This window comes from Mastomys coucha, unplaced genomic scaffold (genome assembly GCF_008632895.1).
Source record: "Mastomys coucha isolate ucsf_1 unplaced genomic scaffold, UCSF_Mcou_1 pScaffold13, whole genome shotgun sequence".
NCBI lineage: Eukaryota > Metazoa > Chordata > Mammalia > Rodentia > Muridae > Mastomys > Mastomys coucha.
This window is the reverse complement of record NW_022196895.1, coordinates 8,445,702-8,471,994: the sequence shown is the minus strand read 5'-3', so window position 1 is coordinate 8,471,994 and position 26,293 is coordinate 8,445,702. Positions and strand designations below refer to the sequence as shown.

Here is a 26,293-nt window from a genome sequence, read left to right as displayed (position 1 = left end):
GCAGGGAGGGCACCCTTGCTCTTCCACCTACTTCACAACTGGATACTGTGATCTTGGTCAGTAAGATCACTGACCTTAATGTAACTGTCACCTGCCTACGTGACTCTTGTCATCTGCCCTGCTTTCTGCATACCATATAAGTCTGCTTTTTACTTTGTATAGAAGGACTCGCACTTGGGGACTTGAGCTGAGACTTGCACTTGCACTCTGACTATAACTATAACTTAGATGGGCTAGGACTTAGACTCTTGCAGTCCGCAGTCCCCAGGGCCCAGAGCACTTGGGCCCGGGGGGGGGGAGGGGGGGCGGTGCAGCACCAGTCCAGAGGAGATAGCGGCTGCTTTAGACCCAGTATGTTTTAGATGGCCTCAGATGTACCTTAACTGCTGAGCTGCCAGATTTATTTCTCTTTTGCAATGACAGTTAAAGTCTGATGCCATTTTTAAGAAATACATTCAGATCCTATACTTCATGTGTCATCTCTGCCATCATTTCTTCGCCTACACCTCGTCGACCTGACTAGGACCCTGTTTCTCCTGTGGGTTGAGGGAGGCCCAGATAGGCCGGCCTGCGGCAGATGGCATGGTTTCAAGTGATGTTGCTAGCTAAAATTCTAAGCATAATCCAGGAACAGAATTACAATTCTTTCAGTTAGGAAATATGGAAGAGTACTTTATCTAAATTGACAAATTGGTGTGTTATCCTCCTGGTTTGAGGCCTGCCTCTCATAGCCACACCTCCCTGCCCATCTCATGCTATTTGCCACACCTCCAACCTGGTTCCAGTTACATTTGGAAGCTCCACCTCCGCAGAGAAAAAAGGAAGTCGTTGATTGAACTGACGTGCTGATGTACTTGGGGGTGTGGTTTTGCCTGACTTATTCTACCTGTTGGTGGGAACAAAGCATTCATTAAAGGTTCAAGATGGCTGAGTAAAGGCTCCTGTCTAATGTTTTAAGGTACCTTCCTCATGGGTAGTTATAATGTTGGCCATCCTATCTCCTCCTATCTATTTCTATTCTTTTTCTTAATATATATTTAATGTTCCTTTTAGAACTAATAGTTTATCAATTTTTTAATTTAAATTTTAAAAGAGGGAAGATATGCATTCCTCCCTGAGAGCGCCTTTGCTCTAGTTTTTCGCTTATATTGAGACTTGTTTTGCCTTTTTGATTATGTTAAATATTTCATTTTCATTTTTTCGCCTCTTTTAAGGCATGCTTTGTTTTTTGCTCATGTTTAAAGGCGTGTTGCCTTTCGCTTGTCTTGAAAAATTCAATAATGAAATGGCGTGTCATTCCACTTTTTGACACATTGTTATTCTTAACCCAGCCTTGAACTGGGGAAGGGGCTCTTTTGGTGTTGATACACAATGGCGGCCTTATACCTTTATTTGCCAAGGGGATACAGATGCAGTATCCTTTTATAGACATGTTTTTGTGCCAAGTCTATCGGCTGAACATTTTTTACTGGCCAACAGAATTTGCTGGGCTGTAAGAGACTCCACCGTTTTCTAAGAGTCAACATTGATTTCCCTCTATACCTAGAGGCCAAACCTTGGGCCTAAGCGTTGCTAATTTGCAACCAAGTGCCTGAGTCATCTTCTAGTTATTTTTATCTTTTAAGTTTTTTATATCAAACAGGCTCACTCCCGGAGCCCTCCTTACTTAAAAAACAGGCTCACTCCCGGAGCTTTTCTTCTCTAAGCTCAATCTCGGAGCTTCTAACATGAAAGTTACTTATTGACAACTGAACTAAAGGCCTATTGAAGGTAAAGCCATTGAAAAGGCTCCTAGCTGGGGAGCTACTACTTCAGAACTCAACTAAGATGTCTACGGCCATACTACCCTGAACACGCCTGATCTTGTCTGATCTCAGAAACTAAGCAGGGTCGGGCCTGGTTAGTACTTGGATGGAGCACCCAGATGAAGATGTCTAAGCCCAGCTGCACATCAGCACACCAACACTGCTTTACATAGACTTCACGGAAGATGGACTACAGAGAGACTGACAACTCCCAGATTCTACAAGTGTTAAAGGCATATCTTGGCATTTTGTATGTATGTATGTATGGTGCAGAGAAGTGTCTGTCTCTCTGGTAGTAAAGTCAACCCAGACAGAGACACATGCCGAGGCTGTGTCATATAGTCTGAGACGATAAAACCAGAGAGGTACACAGAGCTCTCTAGCTAAAGCACCGTGATGTTTCCCATACAAAATATGTGCTGAGCTCCATGGCCTTTATCCTACTTTGTGTTTATAACTAAAAGAACTCTCTGTTTTCTAATATAAAGGGAGGAATTGTTACCCTCCTGGTTTGAGGCCTGCCTCTCATAGCCACACCTCTCTGCCCAACTCCTGCTATTTGCCACGCCTCCAACCTGGTTCCAGTTACATTTGGAAGCTCCACCTCCGCAGAGAAAAAAGGAAGTCGCTGATTGAACTGACGTGCTGACGTACTTGGGGGTGTGGTTTTGCCTGACTTATTCTACCTGTTGGTGGGAACAAAGCATTCATTAAAGGTTCAAGATGGCTGAGTAAAGGCTCCTGTCTAATGTTTTAAGGTACCTTCCTCATGGGTAGGTATAATGTTGGCCATCCTATCTCCTCCTATCTATTTCTAACTTCATATTCCAGGTAACCCATTCCTTAACGTTACTGCTGGCCAGTAACATTGGTGGACTGGATGTCATCTGTACCTCATACTGTATAACTTACTTATTTGTTATGGTTTTGTTCAATTTATATATGGGAGAATTATTTTTTAAATTCTTTATTGGACAGAAAAGGTGAGATGTGGGGGAGGTATTGATTCAATACTTGGTTCTTGATTGTGTTAATAAAGATGGTAGAAGCCAATCACTGAGGGAAGGGGAAGAGGTAGGACTTCAGGGTCCCTAGAGGAAGAGAAGGGGACAAACGGAAGAGGCAGAGCAGGTAGTGGAGCAGAGGAAGTGGCAGACATGTAAGTCTCAGGGGCACATATAGTTTGCAGTGTCTGCCATGGGCAGAGGCCAAGGAGGGTGGGGCAGGATATTCTTCGCCCAGCTATTGAGTTATCTGGCTGTCTGGTATTTTCCATCTGTGGCAACTAAGGTGTGCAGGAAAAAGGACACAGACGGGGTGGTCATTGGCAGTTTGGTAGAGTTAGCTGCGAGAGATTGAGGGATCTTAGAATGAGCTCTCAAGAAAGAGCTAATGTGCTATTAAAATTACACGCAACACGCTTAACTTAGAGCCTTCCGTGATCAGGTCAGAGGGCACACTTAACTTAAGAGTCTGCTGGTATTTGTGGTCTCTGAGAGGAATTTGCTACAGACTGGCACTGTACTCTATTCAACAACAACAACAAAAACAAAACAAAACAAAAAAAAAGCTGGGCAGTCAAAAGGACTATATTGAAAAGTTAGCTCCCATCCCTTTAAAAAACAAATACTTGCATGTCAAAAACTGGTATGATCTACAGGTGAATGAGTAAAAGATTACCGTGAGGGCCCTTCCGCAGATAAACACCAAAGGAAACAGATGAAGAAGAGCCATACAGAATAAATTATAGGCTACCATAGCTGTATTTCAAAAGCGATAATTACCAAATAAAGTAAATAACCCTAAATTTAGAGTGCAAAATGAAACACCCTATTGCTTACAGGTGCAAAAGAAAAAAAAAAACATAACACATCCACATTTTAGTTATTTGTATGGTTGGTATATGCTATTTAAAACATTTTTAATAGAAAACATTTATAAATCATTTTATAGAAGATCAAAAAAAATCCAAGATCAATGTTTATTCCAACTTTACTATAAATAACTAAATGAAACACAAAAAGATCTGCTCTCCTGCTTTCTCTCCAGCGTCTAGGTCCTCTGTTCTTTGCCTTTTGGAGAGAATACTGCATTGTAAGGCTGCCGTCTTTTTGGACGAGGACTAAGATCAAGATCTTCCTTGATATAACCTGAAAAACAAATTATGATTTTAGAACAGGGAATTATGAACATACATTTCTTTCAGCAAGGTGAGCATGGTGGCTCCTGTCTATGACGCAACACTTATGAAATGGAGGATCAGGAGTCCTAAGCCTGCCGGGCATGAGCCCACCTTACAACCAGACACACAAACTCCATCCAAGCACTTCTTTCACTATATATTCATTACATATTTAACTTGTATAATGTCTAGTTTTCATGATACTTCTGATTTTTAGCTGTGTGATACTGGTGACTGATTTCACTAGCCAGCACCAGAGTTTCTTCATTTATACCAAGAGAGAAGAAAAGCAACAAAATATATAAAATGGTCAGTATCCAGGACTTCAGACAGTTCTCATGCTTCTTCCAAGTACTGCTGCTACACTGATTTCTCACACGAGTGATGGAGACATGCAGAAGTCAAATCACTTGCTCAAGTTCACAGAACTGGGAGAGATGAGACTCTTGACCATACTCTAACCCAGTACCAGAGTTCCAGGCGTCTCTCTTTTGCCTGCTCCCCCCACCCTGGGTTTGTACATGGGGACATATTATTAAATCTAAACTCTACTACTACTATAAATCCCAGTGATTCCTCCCAAAGTCTTCTGTGGTAGCTATTTCATAGGTGAGAAGTCTCTGTGTTCTCCACTCAGATTCTCCCAAGGAACCTCCAGTCATAATTTTCAGGGGAGGACTGTGCCAGGCTGGTAGGGTAAACAATGGCTGTCGTCAGCTTATCTGATTCTGTGCAATGAGCAGGAGGAGAAATGATGTCTTTGATTTTGTCTGTTTCCTACAGTTAAACATATAGAACTTCTCCAAAAGTGAGGAAGACACCTCCAGGTGTGAGTCTCAAGAAGACCTTCATGAGTTTCAACATACTCTAAGAGCGTGAAGCTGAACCGAAAGTCCACCTGGTCATCTGATCACTTGATATTTATTCGTTGTTTTATCTTTCTTTGGGTAAACATTTTAAATATTAATAACTTAAATACAGGCTTAAGACCAAAAGGTTATAAATAAGCTAAATGCCATAGACTTCATAATCAAATTATAATCTGAACATTGTTATATTTGCCAGTCATATCAAGCAAACTCAGAATTACCATTTGTTTTAGCACCATGCTGCTGGTGATAGTGAGGAACAAACATCCAAGAACTAGCTTTTATGACACACAGTAAATGAAAATGCCCACTTTGAAGAACTGACTGCATGCCATTATCCTTATCTCTGTAAGGTTATTATTCACTTAAGAGTCACCCTGACAGGATAAAACTACTTTCTGAAATCTGAATGATAAGCCAGGCTAATATATACACAGTCACATCAAAGTGATTATAAGCAATGTCTAGTCCCAAGTAAATAATGGAACAGCTGAAAGAAAGCCTTTCCCATTCAGGAATTCACTTGTACATTGCAGAACTAGAACTTGACTTATAGCACAGGAAAAACAGTTATAGAGAAAAAGTTAATATTCAGATTTAAATCTTATACAATACTTTAAAAAAATTCTGAAACACTGAAATCTATATTCTTACCCCTTTCCAGACAAGTCTGAGTAGAAGGAAAGCCAACTTCCCAGAAGTTCTCTGGTGTGCTGGGTGGAATGTAGCGAAATCGGTGTCTTGAGCAGGAGGCCAACTTCTTTTCTCTTTCTTCTGCTGGCAAATCTGCATAATACTAACAATAGCAACAGGTAAGTTTTCCACTTAGGAGTCATAACCAGAGTGGCATGTTCACTGATTATGAATTAGGAACTAAAAACTATTTAAATTAAACATTCTAAGGAAATAATATTTACTGATGACACTTAGTAGTAGTAGTAACAACAAAGTCAGTGGTAAGTCTGTGAAATGCTGGCTCGTAAGTAGGAAGCAGCTTGTATCCCAATGTGAACCAACAGACATATAGACAAACCTCTCCTTTATAGAGGTTTGCACTGACAACTGCCAACCCTGCCTGGCATACCCCGCACTGAGCTACCCCTGGGTCTGGGCTCTACTTCGTAAAGCTGAGAAGACACTGAAAAGCACTGGCAGAATACTGGCAAGACTTTTCATCACAAAATGTTAAAAATGAGTTTTCCTTCATCCTTGGAACACTTACACTTTATCTTTTGCATTGGCTGTCTTATGCTGAAGTAGTCAGTGCTAACTGTCCTATTCATATGTTGTCCCAGACAGGTTCTTTAATATCTTAAAATATGCTGTTTTGTTAATCAGGGGAGTAATAAAAAGAAAGAGCCTTCATGTTCCTGTACTTGTGTTGATCTCGTGGAGTCTCTCTGGCCCGGAGCTCCCAGAACATCTCCACCCAGCTTGGGTTACTATCATGCCAACCCCATGCTTCTAATTCCCCATGGCCTTTGTGGTGCACCTCAGGCAAACCCATGCTTTGCCATTGTACCTTTCTCTCTTGAACTCGGACAAACACAACACAATCTTAGTTCAGAAACGATGGTAACTCAATTGCTGGGTGCAGCAACTAAAATCCTAATCTTGTAAGCTTTTTTTTTTGGGTTTAGGGTGGCAAATCCTGATGGATCCGCCATAGAAACTGGAAGACACTTGTAGCCACATCTTGTCCTCACACTACCTTGTCTAAAAGCCTCTAACTCTCTCCTCCTCCTTTTCTTTTTCTGTCCAACCCAGAAATCCCGCCTACTTGCCCAGTGATTGGCTTCTTTATTCTTTAGGGGATTGGTCCACAAGAAGTCACTTGGGTAAGTGACTCACACCGAGTCCAGGACCCCTCCCAGGAGAGTGGAATTAGCATCAAAATACAAACAGCACCAGGCCATCCACATCCTGATTTAAGTTTTAAAATCCTTTTAAAATAAGGCCATTATTGTGTTTAAGAAGAGATAAGAACCAAAAGAAAGGGAAAATAAGGAGGTGAGCATTTCTGGACTGTCTTTCTGCTCAAGTTCTAAATGGTGAAGTGTGTTAAGGAAAGCAGAGTGAACTTCAACAGACCGTGTAAGATGGAATCTGGGTGTGTACCTGGGGAGGTAGTGGAGACAGTAAGTGAATGTGGAGGGGAACAATCTGAAGGTAAAAATCAGTGGGGTTTGCTGAGAGAGAAATTAATGATATATGCAAAAACACAGTGAATAACAAGAATCCTTTCTTCAAAAGAAAATTAGGAAAACAAAAAACAAACAAAAAAAACTGAAAAAAAAAAAAAAGCCAAAAAACCAACCCAGGCATATAAAAGAAGTATAGGAATTGAATGCAGGAAAGACGTTTGTTTTCCACAGGGACCAGACACCTGTGGTCCTCCCCTTACACTTTCACAATGTACAGAGCAGACATTGGGATAATTTACAGACAGTAAGCTACAGAGTACATTTAAGTACATAAAATCTGTACTTTAATCATCTTTTTTTGTTGCCATTAAAAAACCTGTTCTACAGTAAATAGCTAGCAGAACTCCATATAATGAAAGAAACAACCATCTCAATGACTGGACATCAAGAAAGAAACTGATCACTGAGAAGGAAAACAGTAACAATGTTTGTGCTGTGAAATTTCAAAATATAAATGGTTTCTTTTGTACTGATGTGCTGATAATTTTTTTTTTTTAAATCAACTCCATGCAAGCTAAAGTCATATGGGAGGAGGAATCTCAAAATTGAAGAAATGTCTCCATCACACTGCCTGTAGACAACTGTGTGGGGTATTTTCTTGATTAATGACTGATATTGGAGAGCCCAGCTCACTGTAGGTGTGGCCAACCCTGGGGTTCTGTAAGAAAGCAGGCTGAGCAAGCCTGAGGAGCAAGCAGTAAGCAGCACCCTGCATGGTCTCTGCTTCAGTTCCCGCCTCTAGGAAACTGCCTTGAGTTTTCTCCTGACTTCTCTCCATGCTGGACTGTTGCATACAAGTGTAAGGGAAACAAATCCTCTCCTCCCCAAGCTGCTTCCAGCATGATGCTTTACAATAGAAAGCAACTACAGCAACTGTCAAACTGCTTTTCAAAGCAGGCTTCCAGTCTATATTTCTGCCGTAAGAGCATATTTTCACCAAGTCCTTACTATAATCAAGTCATACTTTCACACGCTATTTTAATGTGTCTTGATTATTAAATTTTCAAGACAGCAGTTAAGAAAATCTAAATGAGGAAGGTAGATGTTGAGGAGGGCATCTGACAGCTGATAGTGAGACAGAAAACAAAAACAGCATATTTTAAGATATTAAAGAACCTGTCTGGGACAACATATGAATAGGACAGTTAGCACTGACTACTTCAGCATAAGACAGCCAATGCAAAAGATAAAGTGTAAGTGTTCCGAGGATGAAGGAAAACTCATTTTTAACATTTTGTGATGAAAATTACCTCAGAGAAAATTGGGGCTTATAGTGGTACTGATTCTTTAAAAAGTTATGGGTACACCTTATGTCCAGACGTGGAAAGTGTTAAGTTTCCTGCTGAAGTGTCATTTTTCCCTAAATGGTGTATGTATATCAGCATTTGCAAGTGACTACAGAAAAGTGGCACATGTCCTAAGGGAGCCATAAGAATTAGAATATAGGGTACCTGCAAAATGGCTCAGCAATTTATTGTTGCCATCAAGCCATATGACCTAAGTTCAGTCCCCAAGACCCACATGATGAGACGAGAAAACCAACTCCCACAAGAGATTCTCTGACCCCCACCCTCGTTGTGGTACACATGAACCCACCTCCACATTAAAGTAAGTAAATGCAATTTAAAATGGAATTAGGGTTAGGCCTCTCCCTCTGATTTTTTTCTATTTATTTATAGATGCTGGTCTTAGCTGATATGTTCCTTATTCTTTCTATCATTACTGCAGTGAGCAAAGTTTCTGAATATAAACAGGATCTGTAGCTGTGACTTTTAAATCAGGCATTTATAATCTATAAAATCACACTTCAAAAGAAGTCTTTACATTAGTACTTACAATTTCACATTCTTTACATGTGTGCCCAAGCAATTTCCTTCTCTCTTCTTTTTTCCGAACTACCTCAATATGAGGAAAATTCTGTATGCTAGTTTCTCTGAAGGAAAAAAAGAATTAAAAGTTAACCTATCTGTTACTAGAAAGATGTTTGGTTTAAAATATGAATTAAAACTGTAAGAATTCAAAAGAGAAATAATCCCCCACAACAGTCATTTTATGAGATGTTCCTTTGTATATTAGAAAAACAAGTGATTCTTTTCAAGTATTTACTGTCTACTATATGTCAAGTATTATTTTAGACGAATGTTTAATTCAGCACACAAAGGAGCAGGTTTCACTGTGCCCTTTCAGGCATAATTTCTTACTTGTTCCCTTCCTCTCTTGCTCTTCTCTTCCCTCTCTTCATTTTCCTATGCTTGCTGGCCCGACCCCTTCTTCTCTGCCATCTGTCCCCTCTCCTGCGATAGGTGTTCACTTTCTCTATTTCCCCATTCGTTCCCTTAACACTTGTCTTCTCTTACTAGTTCCCTTCTTAGTTTAATGATTTGTATACATACATACAAATTTAGATCTAAGTTTTTAGAAGACAACTATATGACGCATTCTAAGTACTTGGAAACACAGAAGATGACTTAAAAACGATGTTCCTTGGGGATACATCTACTCTTCTGAGTATTTGGATATCTTGTCCCTTTAATTGAAAAGCATTTTTCTTCAAAACAAATGTTAAATACTCTATTTCCAACTATACTGAGTTATACGTCCCTTCTGTATTTTAACTTTTAGAAACTCGCACTTTAGAGTACTGTGTGAATTAAAAAATGGAGCATAAATGGATAGATAAAAAGAATTTATGAAGTCTAGGTTTATGCAGAATTCATTTTTGCCATATCCTTTCCCCTGAGTATAATATATGCAGCAAGGAACTCACTAGAAGACTAACATTCATAGCTAGCCTCAAAGGAAGCATCACTTAAAAGGTTAGTAAGCCTGCGTCCCTGACACAACACAGAAGCAGGTTATTGTTTGATGTGCGATGCTGCCAACATGTGTTTCTGTGTTTCTCATAGGCCACTAGAGTGGGCTAATGCCCTGGAGCTGTAGTTACAAGCAATTGTTAGCCATCTGACGTGGTGGCTGGGAACCAAACTCAGGTCTGCTAAGCCAATTAATTCCCTAGTCCCAGCCGGGAACATCTTTTATCAGACACAAGGAAGCTTAGAAGATGTAGAAGATGGGAACTATTTGTCCCAGGAGGATTAGAACAGGTGTGGTCAAGTCAACTGCAGTTAGAATAGACAACAGAACTATGGTGGCTCCTCATTTGTAGCTTCATTTTCTGCTGTTTGTTGCCTAGGCCTAAAACTATTTATTACATTGACACTTTTAGGACTAAATAATGTAAAAGTTCTAAATGTATGAAGTTCTCTGTATATAGTATGAAGAAATTCTGCAACACCACACTCCATCTTGCCCTAAATGGATATGACCCCTTTATCCAGCATCTGACCTGCTATGCTAGCCACTTAGTCACACTGGGATCAGCCTGGCCTCGGCAATGCTTGTGTTCATGTCATCCTTATCTTACTTCATAATGCCCCTCAAATACAAAAACAGTAGCACTGATAATTTGAATATGTGAGAAAAAGTGCTGTAAAATGCATCTTCTGAGTGGGGCAAAAACTTTTCATAAGCATGAATAGAAAAAATGTTTCACACACAGGGTTCAGCAATATTTGTGGTCTCAAGTAGCAGGACGGGTCTTAAATATATTATGTTGGTAAGAGAACTGCTACTGTAAGGATGCCAAGTGTAATGGAGGCAAAAATGCACCAGGTGTTCAAACTCATGAGTTTATGAAACAAAATACTGCCTGTTTACGTCTGGGATTCTAGGGTACCATTTCTTTGAGAAAGTGACAAAGAAAATGTCAACTTATTTCTTTTAGAGACTCATAAGAATCAATAAAAATTCATTTTGGGTCCAGTGTGCTGGTTGGGCCTTTAATTCAAACACGCAGAAGACAGAGGCAGACAGATCTCTGTGAGCCAGAATTATACAATCACACCGCAAGATCCTATCTTTAAAATAGAATTAATTAAATTTTTGTTTCTACTCTGGGCTGATGAGATGCTCAGCAGATGAAGGCACTGGCTTTCGGACCTGACACCCAAGTGTGACCTGTAGGACCTAGGGCAGGAAGGGAGGGAGCCTGCCTCTTCCAAGATGCCCTCCCCAGTAATACATAAATAAATGTAATTAAAAATGAGTAACTGAGGGGGCTGGTGAGATGGCTCAGTGGTAAGAGCACTGACTGCTCTTCCGAAGGTCCTGAGTTCGGATCCCAGCAAACACATGGTGGCTCACAACCACCCGTAATGAGATCTGACGCCCTCTTCTGGTGTAGCTGAAGACAGCTACAGTGTATTATGCTGAAGCAAGTGGGGCCGGAGTGAGCAGGCTGGAATGAGTGGGGCTGGCAGGAGTCCTGAATTCAATTCCCAGCAGCCACACACGATAGCTCACTGCCATCTGTACAGCTACAGTGTGCTCATACTAAAATAAATAAAATATATCTTTAAAAAAAAATAACTAAGTGACTCATTATGAGAACTTCATAAAGAAAAAAAGCCTAAGATTTTAGAATAAGTACTATGTCTTAAATTTACTTAAAAAACTTACAGAATATAACAAAAAGTAACAAAATTTACAATCTTTGTGAAAAAGGCAGAAAGTAGCACTGATGATCAAAACTAAGTTGAAATTTATTGTTCCAAAGATTCAAAAATCCTCTAAACTGAAGCCTGGCAACTTAAGGCTCACAACCAACGTTACACATATCAAAGTTACGAGAACATAGTTCAACAAGTCCCCAAAGTTTAAAATAAAATAAAACAAAATGACAGAGTATTTGTTAATAAAGCAGAGAAAGAGAAAGAGAAATCACTGCTGCGAGAGAAGTGGCACTGGTAAGATTGCCTTTATGTCAAGTGAGCCTCATTCTCAGTCTCTAGTCTGTTTACAGTACAGAGTAAAGGGCAGTGAGTAACGACTTCTCTGTTAAGCTGGCCAGCGCTGGGGTTAATGAACTGTGACATCCCTCTATGCCTGGCTCTCAAGAGGGTGCTGGGGATCTGAACCCATGTCCTCATGCCTGTTAGGTGAGCACTTTACTCACTGCTCGTGGCCTTATTCTCAGTTCCCACGTCCCATAAATGATCTTTTATTTTTTTGAGATAAAGATTCACTGTGTAGCCAAGATAGTCTCAAACATGCAGCTGCTCTGCCTCAGTCTCCCAGTGCTGATATAAGACATGTGAGTCTAAATGGTTCTTTTTTTCTTTTGACACAAGTCTTTTTTTGCTTTTGTTTTGTTTTTACTATGTAGCTTTGAGTTTCTTTATAAATTGTTTTAATCAAAGCAACAATTAAATAGTTTACAGACCGACAAAGACAGCTCTGCTATATTTCTAATCACATTGATAATATTAAGCAAGACCCACTTACCTCTCCTTATCTTTAAAATATGGCTCCACAAATGCTTTCTGTTTGACTCCATCTTGTTTATCACTGTGTACTGTAAACAAAACAAGGATAACATACATACAGAGCTTGATGAGAAATGATTAATCTGCTTGGAAAAAACCCATTACACATACCAAACTTCGCTTGATATTGATTTTCACACTTGAGTCCTGGCAGGGGGAAATTCATCTAAATTTTCTATTTTTCATCTATATAAAGGTGATGTTTATTCTACCTTAGAGTCATTAAGCTAAAAATTATATTTCAGGAAATATTTATTTGGTTGATTAATTAATTTTGAGACATGGACTAACTGTGGTCTTGGCTGGCCTCAAACTCAGATCCATCTACCTCTGCCTCCCCAGTTCTGGGATCAAAGTTGTGTGCTACCACACCTGGCAATCAAGTATTTTAGATTAACGGAATTATCTAGATGTCTGCTATTATTTGGCAGGAGATATCAATAGACATCTTTTAGTATATCACACTTATTTGCCCTATTAATTTATATAATGTACCTTTAAGATAGGTCATGGTTTGAAAAATTAAGAGATTAAAGAATTTTATTAGCAAACTGCTGACAAAATTTAAAAATTTCTATAACTTCTGATTTTTCTGCTATTTCTTTGCTTTTGATATATAAGAATGTCTTCTTGTGTTTCTCTCCCACCTCTCCCTCAACACTTAATTGATTTCTATATCTTACAGCTTGTTTTGAATTACATACTAAAAAATTTACAATTTTTTAAGATCATTTTTATTTTCTCAGCAAGTTGGAGACTTATCTATGTTGTTTTGATATATCTGCTTGTTGATGGATCTGGGCTGCTTTCAGTTTTAAGTTATTATAAATAGTACTGCTATAAATATTCTTTGAATTCTACAATTCTAATCCTATGAATAATCATAAGCATAAGCACAACTTTTTTGTTTTTGTTTTTCATATATATATATATATATACATACATATGAATCAAATGCTGTGATAGGTACAAATTTAATTCTGTACAAAACTGATGATGAACCTGTGAAACCTTATCATACATAGGATCCCAGTTGCTCCTCACCCTAATATTTGGTTATCAGTGTTTTTAATCGCCCCAGGGAATGTCCCAATAATACTGGATTTTTTTTCATATGCTTATTAATTATTCAATTATTTTTTCATTGAAGACTTTCTAGCTAAAAACACAATATAATCCAATTTGTATTTAAAATAAGGCCATCCTGGTATTCTGTATCAAATTTCAGAGGCATGCATAGAATAGGTGAAATAGATCAGGGACACAGAGAAAAAGAGTAATGTAATGTATACTTAGGACAATACCTCTGGGGTTATAAACTGGACATGAAAATTAGGAGAAAAAGTCAAATATGACCATTCCACTACTCATTCCAACCTCTGACTCCTGGGCTAAATCTCACCCTGAAAGCAGCTTGTGTGTCCTTCTAGGTAAGAAAGACTCTTAACAGACCTTTTCACATGGTAGGCAAGCCACTACCAACACAGCAAATAATTCCTATCTGTTTTCATACATTTTCTTATACTTCTGTGATTTATTCTGAACTATAATGAGTTTGACATTCATAGAGTTTTATTATGACATGTGACTGTCACAAAACAATAATAGCTGCAAATAATATATGACCTTTAATTCTAATTAGTAATAGAACTGATTCTCACATTTCTAATTTTAGCCCCTGGGTAGATGAGTACCGGACAGATAATAAAATCTGGAGAGTCAGGAGAACATAAAATCTAAGGTAGTTAAACAAAAATACACAGGGTAGTGGTGCACACCTTTAATCCTGGCACTTGGGAGGTAGAGGCAGGCAGAACTGAGATCATGGCCAGCCTGGTCTACAAAACAAGTTCCAAGACAGCCCGGGGCCACACAGAGAAACCCTGTCTCACAAAACCAAAAACCAAAACCAACCAAACAAACAGAAAGAAAGAAAAAGAAAAATGAAAATTTGTAAGTTGACTGTATTAGGGTCTAGATAAGCATCTAAACCATATAAAGATGCCATAGAGGACTCTAGTCTGGGCTCTGGGGGAAGGGAACAATGAGTATACAAAACATCTTCCCTGGCTTCCCAGAACAGCTATCTCCTCCTGCCCTCACGCCCAGAGCATCACCTCAATTCCTTTTGCTGTTTCTGTTAATCCATGTGTGTTCTCTCTCCTGTATCTCACACTGTTTTGTGTTTACTGTGTATGCATACATGTTTGTGGTGCCACTGTGACTGTGGAGGTAACAGAACAAATTCTGGGAGTTGATTCCCTCCTTCTCATGAAGACCAGAGGGACTGAATTCATTAGTCAGGCACAGCCACTTTACCCACTGAGCTATATAATTGATTCAGCTCTGCTTACTTTATGTCGCCATATCCTTTGGGCTAGAGAGATGACTCTGCCACTAAGGTGAGGCTCACAACCAAAACCATAAGTTGCTATATCCCAAAGGTTAGAAACCTGAAGTGCTTTTCTGCTTCTTCAACATCTTTGGTATCTCACTCAGTGTCATGGCTTTATGGAGTGCCTACTTTCTATAAACATCTTGTCCTCAAATTATCTTCATACTCTTGATTTCTTGCTCAAAGTCTACCTACACTGACTTCTTACTAACAGATTCAATCAAATGTCTAGCAAATTAAAATCTGTCAGAATGAGTTTTTGATATTGTTCCCTAAATTTTCTTTTTCCTATGAAGGAAAATCAGTTAGAACTTTGGCATGTGAGTTGTGAAAATGAGAATTTAAACCTTATAATTTATCCCTATGGTTGAAAAAAATAAGAAATTACTTAGTAAGAAGAAAATGGAATATGGCTCGGACATTTATAGTTTAAACTGCTGCGGCACAAAGGTATCTAGCAGTTAAGCAACTGCAGCCCCGGGATTCAACAGAAGTCAGACACAGGTACACAGAAGTGCAGCCCCGGGATTCAGCAGAAGTCACACAGGCACACAGATTTGGACTTGTTTTCAGTAATGACTATGAAGGCAGTGAGCAAAAATGCCACGCGAGGGGAACTCTCTGGGAAATACAAGTTCTAGAAACCAAAAAGTGAAAAAAGTTAATGATATGAAATTTTGAGATGGACAGTATTAAATGTAACATGAGATAATTGGCAAGATTTTAAAACTCACAGTTGTAATTATCTTCTTAAGACTGCTGAGTGGCTGGAGTCCTCTTTACTGCCATGCTGTCCACAGAACACTAGCACAGTGCTCAGGGCAGCAAATGGGCCTAAACTTTCTGTGAATCTTTTTCCTACATTACAATTATAAAATTAAACTTTCTCACACTTTTACTATATATGTGTGTGATGGTTTGTATATGCTTGGCTGAGGGAGTGGCAATGTTGGGAGGTGTGGCCTTGTTGGAGTAGGTGTGTCACTGTGGGTGTGGGCTTTAATACTCTTGTCCTTGTTGCTTGGGAACCAGTATTCTGTTAGCAGCCTTCAGATGAAGATGTAGAACTCCCAGCTCCTCCTGAACCATGCCTGCCTGGATGCTGCCATGCTCCCACCTTGATGATAATGGACTGAACCTCTGAACCTGTAAGCTAGCCCCAATTAAACATTGTTCTTTAAAAGAGTTGCCTTGGTCATGGTGTCTTTTCACAGCAGTAGAACCCTAACTAAGACAATATATATATGTAAATATATATAGAAACTTATACCTCTGAACCAAGATTAATTTCTTAGTTCTAATACATATTTTAGTTGTGTAAAATGTTTTCATAAAGAGATATAGGTGAACACACTGAACTTTTTTTTTTTTAATTCTTCCATTAGTCTGAAATTAATTTCAAGTAAAAAAGTAACTGGGAGAGAAGGCTCAAATGGTTAAGAGCACTGACTGCTCTTCCAGAGGACCCAGGTTTGATCCCAGCACCAACATGGTGATTCACAACCTTCTGTAACTCCAATTTCAAGAGATCTAATGCTATCGTCTGGCATCAGGCACAAGGCACATACGTGGTATACAGACACATACACATAGGCAAAACATACATACATGTATTTTTTTTAATAACCAAAAAATAAATTTATATAAGAAACATGAAACTTTTGTTAATATTTCTAATCAATCCTCTATTAAATAGTCTGATGATTTAGTGAACTCAGTGTAATAGAAAATGTACAATTAAAGAGAAAAAAGACTTACGGTTTGGTTTCTTTGTGGTGGCAGACAGCTCTTCCTCATCTGGCATCCGGGAGAAGCTTTCTGCCAAACATGATTCATATTCTTCGTGTGTTGTCCGATCAAACATATCTTCCAAGCTATCATTCATTTTTATGTCTCCACCTATACAAAAAAGCATTGGCTTAGCATCAAGCAAGTATTGGCTTTCTATGCAGTCTAATATAAAACATATTTATAGCAACCACTGTAAAATAATGTCATAGGTTTTTTTTTTTTGTTGTTGTTGTTTTTTTGAGACAGGGTTTCTCTATATAGCCCTGGCTGTCCTGGAACTCACTCTACAGACTAGGCTGGCCTCCAACTCAGAAATCTACCTGCCTCTGCCTCCCAAGTGCTGGGATTAAAGGCGTGTGCAAACACTGCCAGCAGGTGTTTTTCTTTTATTTATTCCAGTTCTAGAGTATTTCCAACTATGTAATTTTTCTTTGATATTTACTGGCTGGTTACTTTTTTTTTTTTTTTTTTTTTTTTTTTTTTTTTGCTGAGGTACAAATTTATAAATGACCTTTAAGTGATATGGCAGGTACTGATGCCATACAATCCCCAAAACACTATGAATAGCTGTTAGTGAGCCAGGGAGCTATGGTTCTAACTAACTTCTGGTTGGTCTAACTTTTGACTGTGAAATACTTGTACAAAGATACCACACACTATTTGATATTTCTATCTGTTGCAGACAGCCCTGGGGCTAACTATATTTGATATTAATTTCATTCTACTGTAAGGGGCTGAGAACAAGGAATGAATCAGCACTCAGGTGATTTTCTGTAAACCTTTTCCCACCTTAAATGATAAAATAAAGGCTAGAGCCAGTGACTGGGCAGAGAAAGAAGGGAAGGTAGAGCTAAAGGTTTTGGAAGAGAAAACAATGGAGGAAGATAGAAGGAAAGCGGAGCATTAGTCCATGGCCTGGAGATACCGCAAGTTCTAAGGGGTCTCATATAGGGAAGATGGTAGTGTAGTGGTAGATCTGCCCAAGCTAGGCGCACAGCATGTATTCATATTAATTGAGTTGTGTTTTCATTGCCTGGGCTTGTTTGGGTTGGAGATTTACTGAAACATCAGTCATTGTATCTCACAGGTCTAATGCAGTAGGGGTACAAAGATATTAAAAGTAGTTGAGAGTTTGGTGTATCTTGCTTCTGCATTAAAGAGGTTTACTTTAATAAGGCAGAACCCCCACCCCTGTCTTTTATCTTCAAATATGGCTTCAACTGCTATAGCATTACAAATACTGTCCTTGCAATATGTTGACAGCCATCTGCTTGGTCATATGATTTACTGTTTGCTACTAAAGACCAGTAACTTAGAGACTATTGAAATTTTCTCACTGCAGTTAGGGCACTAATAGAATTTCATTCAGAGACACCATGTAAGACTAGATGTTTCAGCAGTTAAGACCACTTGCTAGTCTTGCAGAAGACCCATTTCCTAGCATTCACATGGTGGCTCCACTTCCAGGGGAGCGAATACAATCTTCTCATCTTCATAGAAACCAAGCACACATGTGGTACACATACATGTATGTGCAGGAAAAACACACATTAAAAAAAATAAACAAGCAAAAAAAAAAAAAAAAAAGACTGGATGTTTCAAATTTTTTAGCCTAAGGGGATAGGCTATAGACAACCGTGCAGAATGTAAACCCCATGGACTGTCTTCACCGCTTCCCTTTGATTTTAGCACTGTGTCTTCATGGACAGGCCCTCGTGAGGCCCGACAACTCTTCATTTAATGTGCCTCTATCGCATACATGCTGCTAGGATTAGTGCCCTAGTTGTTGCCGTGTCTTTTAGAAAAATCAAGGTTTTGGCAAAGAATTAACAAATTCTTTTTACTACAAAGGGGTAGATACTCCTGATTTGACTAAGTCATCTTTTTGGTAGAGGCAGAATGTAACAGATTAACTCATTATATGTACTTCCTTTTCTTAGCAATAATTTGTAAATCTATTATTCTCTACAGATTACCCCATCTTATCAAATTGCATCAGAAGATAATTGTAATTCTAAAAAGGCTCATAAGATTCACCATTGCACTACAGACTAAAAATAGTCTACACCAGAGATAAGCAAACATTTTTCTAAAAGACTTTAGACAGGGAGTATTTTAGGTTCATGGAGGCATAAAGTCTCTAGCACTTAGCCAACTGTGGTCTTGCACAGAGCAATCACAGGTAGTGCACTCAGCAAATACAAGCTGGCTACTGCGTAGACCTTGTGGACCCCCCTGAAGTGAACTAAATTCCTGAGATAAAAGTTATTATGGCTAAAGGAGTTTTTTTTTTTTTTCCCCTGAAATAACCAAACTGAACTCTCCTAGGGAAGAATATAACATTAACACAGCTGGAGTTGGGCATGGTAATCAAGTTGATAAGGTCAGAACTCAGGAGGCTGAGACAGAAAGACTAAAGACTGCAAGAGCAAGAGCAGCCTGGCTATATAACAAGGCCCTCCAGATCTAAAAACCAAACCACTCCTAACATTACCAAAGAGGAGGAAAAACAAGTAATATAAATACTGAAAATTGGTACACTTAGACAATGGAATATTATTCAGCTCTTAAAAAATGAAATTATGGCCGGGTGGTGGTGGCGCACGCCTTTAATCCCAGTACTTGGGAGGCAGAGGCAGGTGGATTTCTGAGTTCGAGGCCAGCCTGGTCTACAGAGTGAGTTCCAGGACAGCCAGGGCTACTCAGAGAAACCCTGTCTCAAAAAACCAAACCAAAAAAAAAAAAAAAGAAATTATAAAATGTGTAGGTAAATGGATGGAGCTAGAAAATCATCATTTAGAGCAGTTGTTCTCAACCTTCCTAACGCTGTGACCCTTTAACACAGTTCCTTCTGTTATGGTAGCCCCCAGCCATAAAATTACTTCATTGCTACTATTATGAATTGTAACATAAATATCTGATATGTGACCCCACAGAGGTTATGACACACAGCTTGAGAAACACTCATCTCGAGTACAGTAATCCAAATCCCGAAAGACAAATATTTTGTTTTCTCTTAAATGGAGATGTTGGCTTTTAAGCCTTCAATGTGCACGCTACAATCGATGTAAGCACAGAGGTTAGGTACAAAGTAAGGGACTATTGGGAAGAGCCTGGTCTACAGAGTGAGTTCCAGGACAGCCAGGGCTACACAGAGAAACCCTGTCTCGAAACTGCACAACCCCCCCCCCCCCAAAAAAAAAAGACTTCCCAATGAAAGGGAGAGGAATAGAATCCATTGTTATGGAGAGATGTGGCTGGGCGCAGGGCGTGCACTGGAGTGAGAGGATTAAATGGGGAGGTAGAAGAGGGATGAGGAATGCAAATGAGGAGAACAGTAAGGGCCACTTGAAGGGTCACATAGAAAGAAACTTGTTACTGTAAAAGTTTTTCAAATATATGAAAGGAATCTAAATGGAGTCACCAATAGACATCTTATACCACCAAATGAGACCTCCAGTGCCAAGAATGGATTATATCCAATTGAATTGTTGGACAAAGAGGACCCATGGAAACCCCCAAATATCTCAGGCTATTTGCCAAAGTTATTGGTGGCTCATCACAAACTGATGATAAGGCTGTAAGTGAAAAAAGATGATACTTATGTATCTCCACACACATGGGGAAGTCAAGCAGTATCTAACTAGAGGGTTCAGCCCTACCAGCTACTGCTCATGGTAATGGAAGGTCGTCTGCAAGCTACAAACCCTGTGACCTTCAAGATATGCTGCCATAAACCGTGTGGGTGGAACCACCCCTGCTCTGACTGGATGTAAAGTCCTTCCATCAGATGGAACTCAGGCCAGACACTGCCAGGGTAGCCAAAAGTCTGGATAGGCCATGGGCCTAGGGAAAAATCAAATACTGATGTTGTAAGCAATAAAATGACTCTTAACTACATTTTGCTGTACTGGGCTATGTCTGGGCCTTGCTCCCCCAGCAAGTAGCCAAAAGTCTGGCTAGGCCATGGGCCTAGGGAAAAACCAAATACTGATGTTGTTAAGCAATAAAATGACTCAACTACATTTTGCTATACTGGGCTATGTCTGGGCCTTGCTCCCCCACCATCACAGAAGCAGTAAATGGGAATTAACACAGAGGCCTACAATGGACAACATGCAGTATGGAGAGGCTTTGGAGTACTCAATCCTAAATGAGTTATCACCATCAACCACTCCCCCTCAGTGATCAGAGATCTATGTGGAAGAGGAGGTAGAAAGACTGTAAGACCCAGAGCCAATGCATGACTCCAAGGAAAGAGCGTCTCTCAGACACTCCAGAACCAATGCACATATGACCTACAGAGGCAGTGGCAGCAGGTACAGAACCTACCCACACACATTCAAGCCAGATGGGGTCCCAGCACTGAAAGGAGGAGGTGCACAAAGACTCCCACACATAATCAAGAAGCTATTTGCAACTGACAACCACATGTGAAGGAAAAATTAGCTTTCTCTAATGGAGTCAGTCTCACTGGGCATATTAACCACATTTCGGGGTAGGCCCCATGCCCAGATATAGTCAGTCAACATAAAAAGAACTCAATGGTATTTTTGTAGATTTTTTTGTCTTATAAAACTTTGGGCAATTTTTGTTTTATTGGTCTATTGCTTGTATATTTTGTTTTTTTGTGGTTTCTTTTGTTTGTTTGTTTTTCTAGATAGAAAAAAGGCAGCATGGGATTGGGTGGGTGAGGAGATGGGGAGGATTTGGGAGGAGTTGAGGGAAGGAAAAGTGTGATTAGAATATACTATTTGAAAAAAAAAGCCCCCAAATCTAGTTTAGAAAGTTACTGCACTTATCACTATGATATAACTATACATCTCATTCCACATTTGATTAAAGTAACCACAATCAAGGAAAATCTTACTTGGACTTTTTTCTTTTTGCTCTTGTTTCTTCATTTTTAAGAGCACGGTTTCACTGACCAGTGTGCAGTCCATGTCCACTGTTTCTCCTCCTAACCGTGAGTGTCTGCTATCCTAAACAGGTTAAAAATCCAAAAGTTTAGCAATTATTCCTTCGTAGTCTTATGTCTGCTTTTGACAACAAAAAGGGTTAAAAAAACTCATAAAATTTTACTGTTTTATTTTTTTGTTTTTTTTAAGATAGGGTTTCTCTGTGTAGCCCTGGATGTCCTGGAACTCACTCTATAGACCACATTGGCTTCAAACTCACAGATATCTGCCTGCCTCTGTCTTCTGAGTGCTGGGATTAAAGGTGTGTGTCACCACCCAGCAACATTTACTACTTTAAAGCTTTAAGCTCTATTTACTTTTGTATCTCAGGAACAGAGATTTAGGTTTTCTTGCCGGTGGAACATTTCAGCCTGAACACATGAACAGATTGTGTCAATCTGAGGAAAAGAAGAACTGTGGCCAAGGAATGGGGATTTATTCACATTCAAGTTCTTCATGCTTTACCTCCTCTCGTCTGCCCTGCAGTAATAAACACTAATGTTCATGAAAAGTAACTTCAACAATCAAATATGATTTTCCCATGGCTATATGCAACTTTAGTAAACTATATAATTTCCTAATATGCCACAGAGTAGGAAAGTTTCATAAACTATATGGAACCTGATCATAGAATAAACACATTTCTAGTACAATTTAAAAACAAACAAACAAACAAACAATAACAACAAACCAAACAACCCCTCCTCCCCCAAAACGTAGCTGGAAGTAACAATACACACCTTTAATCCCTGCACTCATGAGGCAGAGGTGGGTCTTGTGAGTTCAAAGCCAGCCTGGTCTACATAGTGAGTTCCAGGATAGCCAGAGCTACATAGTGAGACCCTATATCAAACACAGACAGACAGACAGACAGACAGACAGACAGACAGACACACATACATACACACACAGTAGATGTTTGTAAAAGTCAACTGGGAAAAAAATTAACGTCTTGACAGCACCTTTTCTTCTGTTTTTAAAGCCAATCAAGGTGGCTAGAGGTATGGCTTAGTAGTTCAAAGTATTGGCTGCTTTTGCAGAAGACCCTGGTTCACTCATATGGTCACTCACAACAATTTGTAACTCCAGTTCCAGGGGATATGACTCCAACTTCTGACCTTTTCAGGCGCCATCAGGTAAAACTCATACATATAAAAGAAAAAAAAAATCTAAAATCTAAAAAAATTAAAGGTACTCAAGACATGATGGTATTGTGTTACACACCTACAATCCTAGCAAATGGGGCTGAAACAGGAGAATAGTAAGTTTGTGACCAGTCTGGGTTGTACAATGAGTTCCTATCAAAAATAACTGAGGACATAGGATGGATGCTTTTTGATAAAAATAAGATCACTTGGAATATGCAACTAAATTTTTTGTCTAACAATAAAAGACAACATTAATGCTTTATGTCAAAGGCCTTTAAAAACAGAGTATTATTAATCTTTCAAAGTTAATATTGTATTAGAAGAAAAGGTATTGTTTGTGTTTCCTGAGAGAACACACGCAAGTGTTAAGAAGTTACTATCTTGAGCTAACAAGATGCCTCAGTGGGTAAATGCATCAGTCAATAAGCCTGACAGCCTGGGTTTGATACCCAGGACTCAAAATGGTAGAAGAAGAGGACCTGAGGGTTATTGTCTGACATCTCCATGTATGATGTAACATGCACATGGTGTGCACTAATGTGTACATACAATCACATGCACAATAAATGAAATGTGTAAAAAATTATTTCAAGGAGAGCCTGATAATTCACTAGACTAAGAAAGAAATGGGCTTTAGTTCTAGTTTTTATACTTACCTTTGTATCTATTACAGTAACATCCATTTTATACTGAGAAAGGTCTGCTCCTGGATCTACACTCCACTGGATATTTTCAAAGGACATATCTTGAAAAAAGGAGAGTGGGGTAGGAAAAGAAGCACAAATTAAAACCACATTTTTTGCTTTAAAATGTTAGGGGACCCACAGACTAGAAAATGTTCTGTAAATCACCTGTCTGATGAAGGACACCTAGGATATATAAAGAATTTCCATAGCACGTACTAAAAAATAAACATCCCCAGGAGCTGAAGAGATGGCTCAGGAGTTAAAGCACTAACTGCTCTCTTAGAGGACTTGGCTTTGTTTCCTAGCACCTATGGCTCGTAACTGTCTAGACCTTCAGTTCAACCCCTTGAACTGACACCTACTTCTGACATCTGGCACAAACAAGGTACAAATATGCATACAGCCAAAACAATCATATACATAATATTTTAAAAATCTTAATAAATAAATAAATACTCCAGTTCAGAGTACACAAAGAATCTCACCAGATAGTTCAAATGGCCAATAATCATTATGAAAAATATGCTCAATATGGCTATCAGAAAAAATGCAACAAAATGATACTGTTCGCATCCACTAAGACAGCTAGACTGAAAGTGTTTATATATACTGATTTGGAGAGCCTGATGTCTTCACACAATTATGGTGTTGTCGTGAAATGGCACAGCTGCTTTGGAATAGGTAGTTCCTTAAAAGGTCAAACTAGGAGGTCTGAACTATGTGGTTTAGCAATTGTAGTCTCAGGTCAACTGGAAAAAAGGAAAAATAAAGACAATATCCATTCCCAGAAAAACCTGTATGTAAATGCTCATAGCAGCATTATTCATAGAGGTAACATGACAGCAAACTTGTATTAACTGATGAAAACCTGACAGCTCATAATGAAAATTTTTTGAGCAATAAATAGGGAGGGGATCCTGATATTTACTAAAGCATGGTTGAGAACAGAAACCACAGTGGCAGTGGAGAAGGCTCAGCAGGCACAGGGGCTGGCCAGGCAAGCAGGCCGACCTGAGCTTGAACCTTGGAACTTATGTGAAAGGACAAAGAGAGAGCTACATAAAGGTACCCTCTGACCTACACATCACACACGCAACAATAAAGATAAAAGGAAACACGGTGTAAAGGGAGTCAGAAGGCTCATACCGAATAGGTCTACTCATATAAAACTTGTACGATATTTCAGTCTACGGAGATAGAAATTAGACCAGTGGTAACTGGAGTTTCAAAGGAAGGAAAAGCACTGGAGATGATACACTTAGGGTTTATAGACACTGCACAGCTCTGTAAGTATACTAAAACCACTGGACTCACACAAGGAGACGGGACCTGTATTTCAATAAAGTAGCTCTTTAAAAGTTAAAACTGTAAAATTGTTTGGATTTCAACTTATTATGGTAGAAAACCCTTGACAACCATGAACTGTAGATTAAGAACATGAAGCAAGAGGTGCTAACTGCAAGTAGACTGTGCAGAATTTATGGGTAGAGTATGACCTCTAAGGTATAGTGAAGAAAAAAAATCAAACATAAAAGCTAAGGAAACCGTCAGGAATGACAGTGGAAAAACAAAAAACAAAACTAAACATTTTCACTTTGGGTCTGAAACCTGTACAAGAACAACTAAATCATGTGCTTCAGGTGAAAAGGGAAATAAATCAATAATGAAGGAATAACTTAACTTGCTAAAGATAAAAAAAAAAAAAATACTGCACCTGAAGCACAGCAGTGGTGAGTGGCAGAAGAACAAAAGCAGAGTGATGCACAGATTAGGGCAAACTGTTTCAACAACATGGTGAGGGGCTAGGGAGACCTCAGAAGGGAAAGGCCCTAAACCTAGTCGAAAAGTCCAGGCACAGTAGAGACAGGATAAACAGGGCCCTGGGCTTGCTGGCAGTCAGCCTACAGAGAGCTCCAGGCCAATGAGAGACCACCTAAAAATAAGGGACAGAGACTAAGTAACAACATCCCAGCCACGCACACCTTCATGCGTACAGATGTGCATGGGGGTGGGTATGTGCATGCACATGTAACTACAACATTAAAAAAAGTTAAAAACCTATTAATTTGTATAAGCTTACAGACAAACATTTCAATGCAAAGTAAAAGCATAGGCTATCTAAGTCGTAAAGAGTAAGTTCTGAGTGATGAATTATTTTTAAACATTATGTACAGTTTAGACTGCAGATGGAGCTTACTGGCAAGCTGCTCTCCTAGCATGGATAAGGCCCTGGGTTCAATCCCTAGTATTGCCTCCATCTAAAAACAAACTAACCCCCCTCTAACAACTAATAAACAAAAACCAACCAAACAAAAACTCCAAGTGAATTGTTAAAATACTTTTTGAAAGCTTTTGCAAAGGAAGTGAGAAATAACTACATAAGTAAATCTACAACCATCTAAAAATATGTATCAAAGTATTTAAAATGATTTTTGAAAAAGCGTAAGAGCAGAAACATCGAAGGTGAGAGGAAACCAGTGAGAATAATGCTATAAACATAAATACATGCAGAAAGACCTGCTCCCAAACCAAATTATTTTTGTGACTGTAAACATCACCCAGTTAACAAGAGGAGAGATCCTGTCTGTAATGCACACACCTTGGTTGCTTGGCAGAGACTTTGTTTTAGCAACTCTACAGGGATTCAACTGAAGAACTGATGCAAGCTCGCATCCTCCGTGGACTGATCTGCTTTTTACTTTGGTTGGCAGAAGAGAACCAGTACCCTAAACAGAAATAATTATTAGCACCTAAATGTAGTCCCAAATAATTTTAATCAAAATCTCTGAACATTTAATACAAACCTTCACATCATCAAAAAGATTCTCTGTCTCCAAACTTTCCTGTGAACACGGAGGTGTTCTGAAGACA

At 39.1% G+C, this 26,293-nt stretch overlaps 1 protein-coding gene across 1 annotated transcript in view; it reads right to left on the bottom strand.

Moving 5' to 3' along the window:
* Window positions 1-3,388: 3,388 nt before the first annotated feature.
* Rbbp8 (RB binding protein 8, endonuclease) overlaps window positions 3,389-26,293 on the bottom strand; it is a gene marked incomplete at its 5' end in the record, with an annotated part of 78,182 nt that continues 55,277 nt past the window's right edge. The window contains 9 exons of the mRNA XM_031366360.1: window positions 3,389-3,955; window positions 5,511-5,652; window positions 8,897-8,993; window positions 12,404-12,473; window positions 16,598-16,738; window positions 21,501-21,612; window positions 23,393-23,481; window positions 26,022-26,148; window positions 26,227-26,292. Coding sequence (XP_031222220.1) covers window positions 3,858-3,955; window positions 5,511-5,652; window positions 8,897-8,993; window positions 12,404-12,473; window positions 16,598-16,738; window positions 21,501-21,612; window positions 23,393-23,481; window positions 26,022-26,148; window positions 26,227-26,292 — 942 coding nt within the window. The remainder of the gene's footprint in view (window positions 3,956-5,510; window positions 5,653-8,896; window positions 8,994-12,403; window positions 12,474-16,597; window positions 16,739-21,500; window positions 21,613-23,392; window positions 23,482-26,021; window positions 26,149-26,226; window position 26,293) is intronic.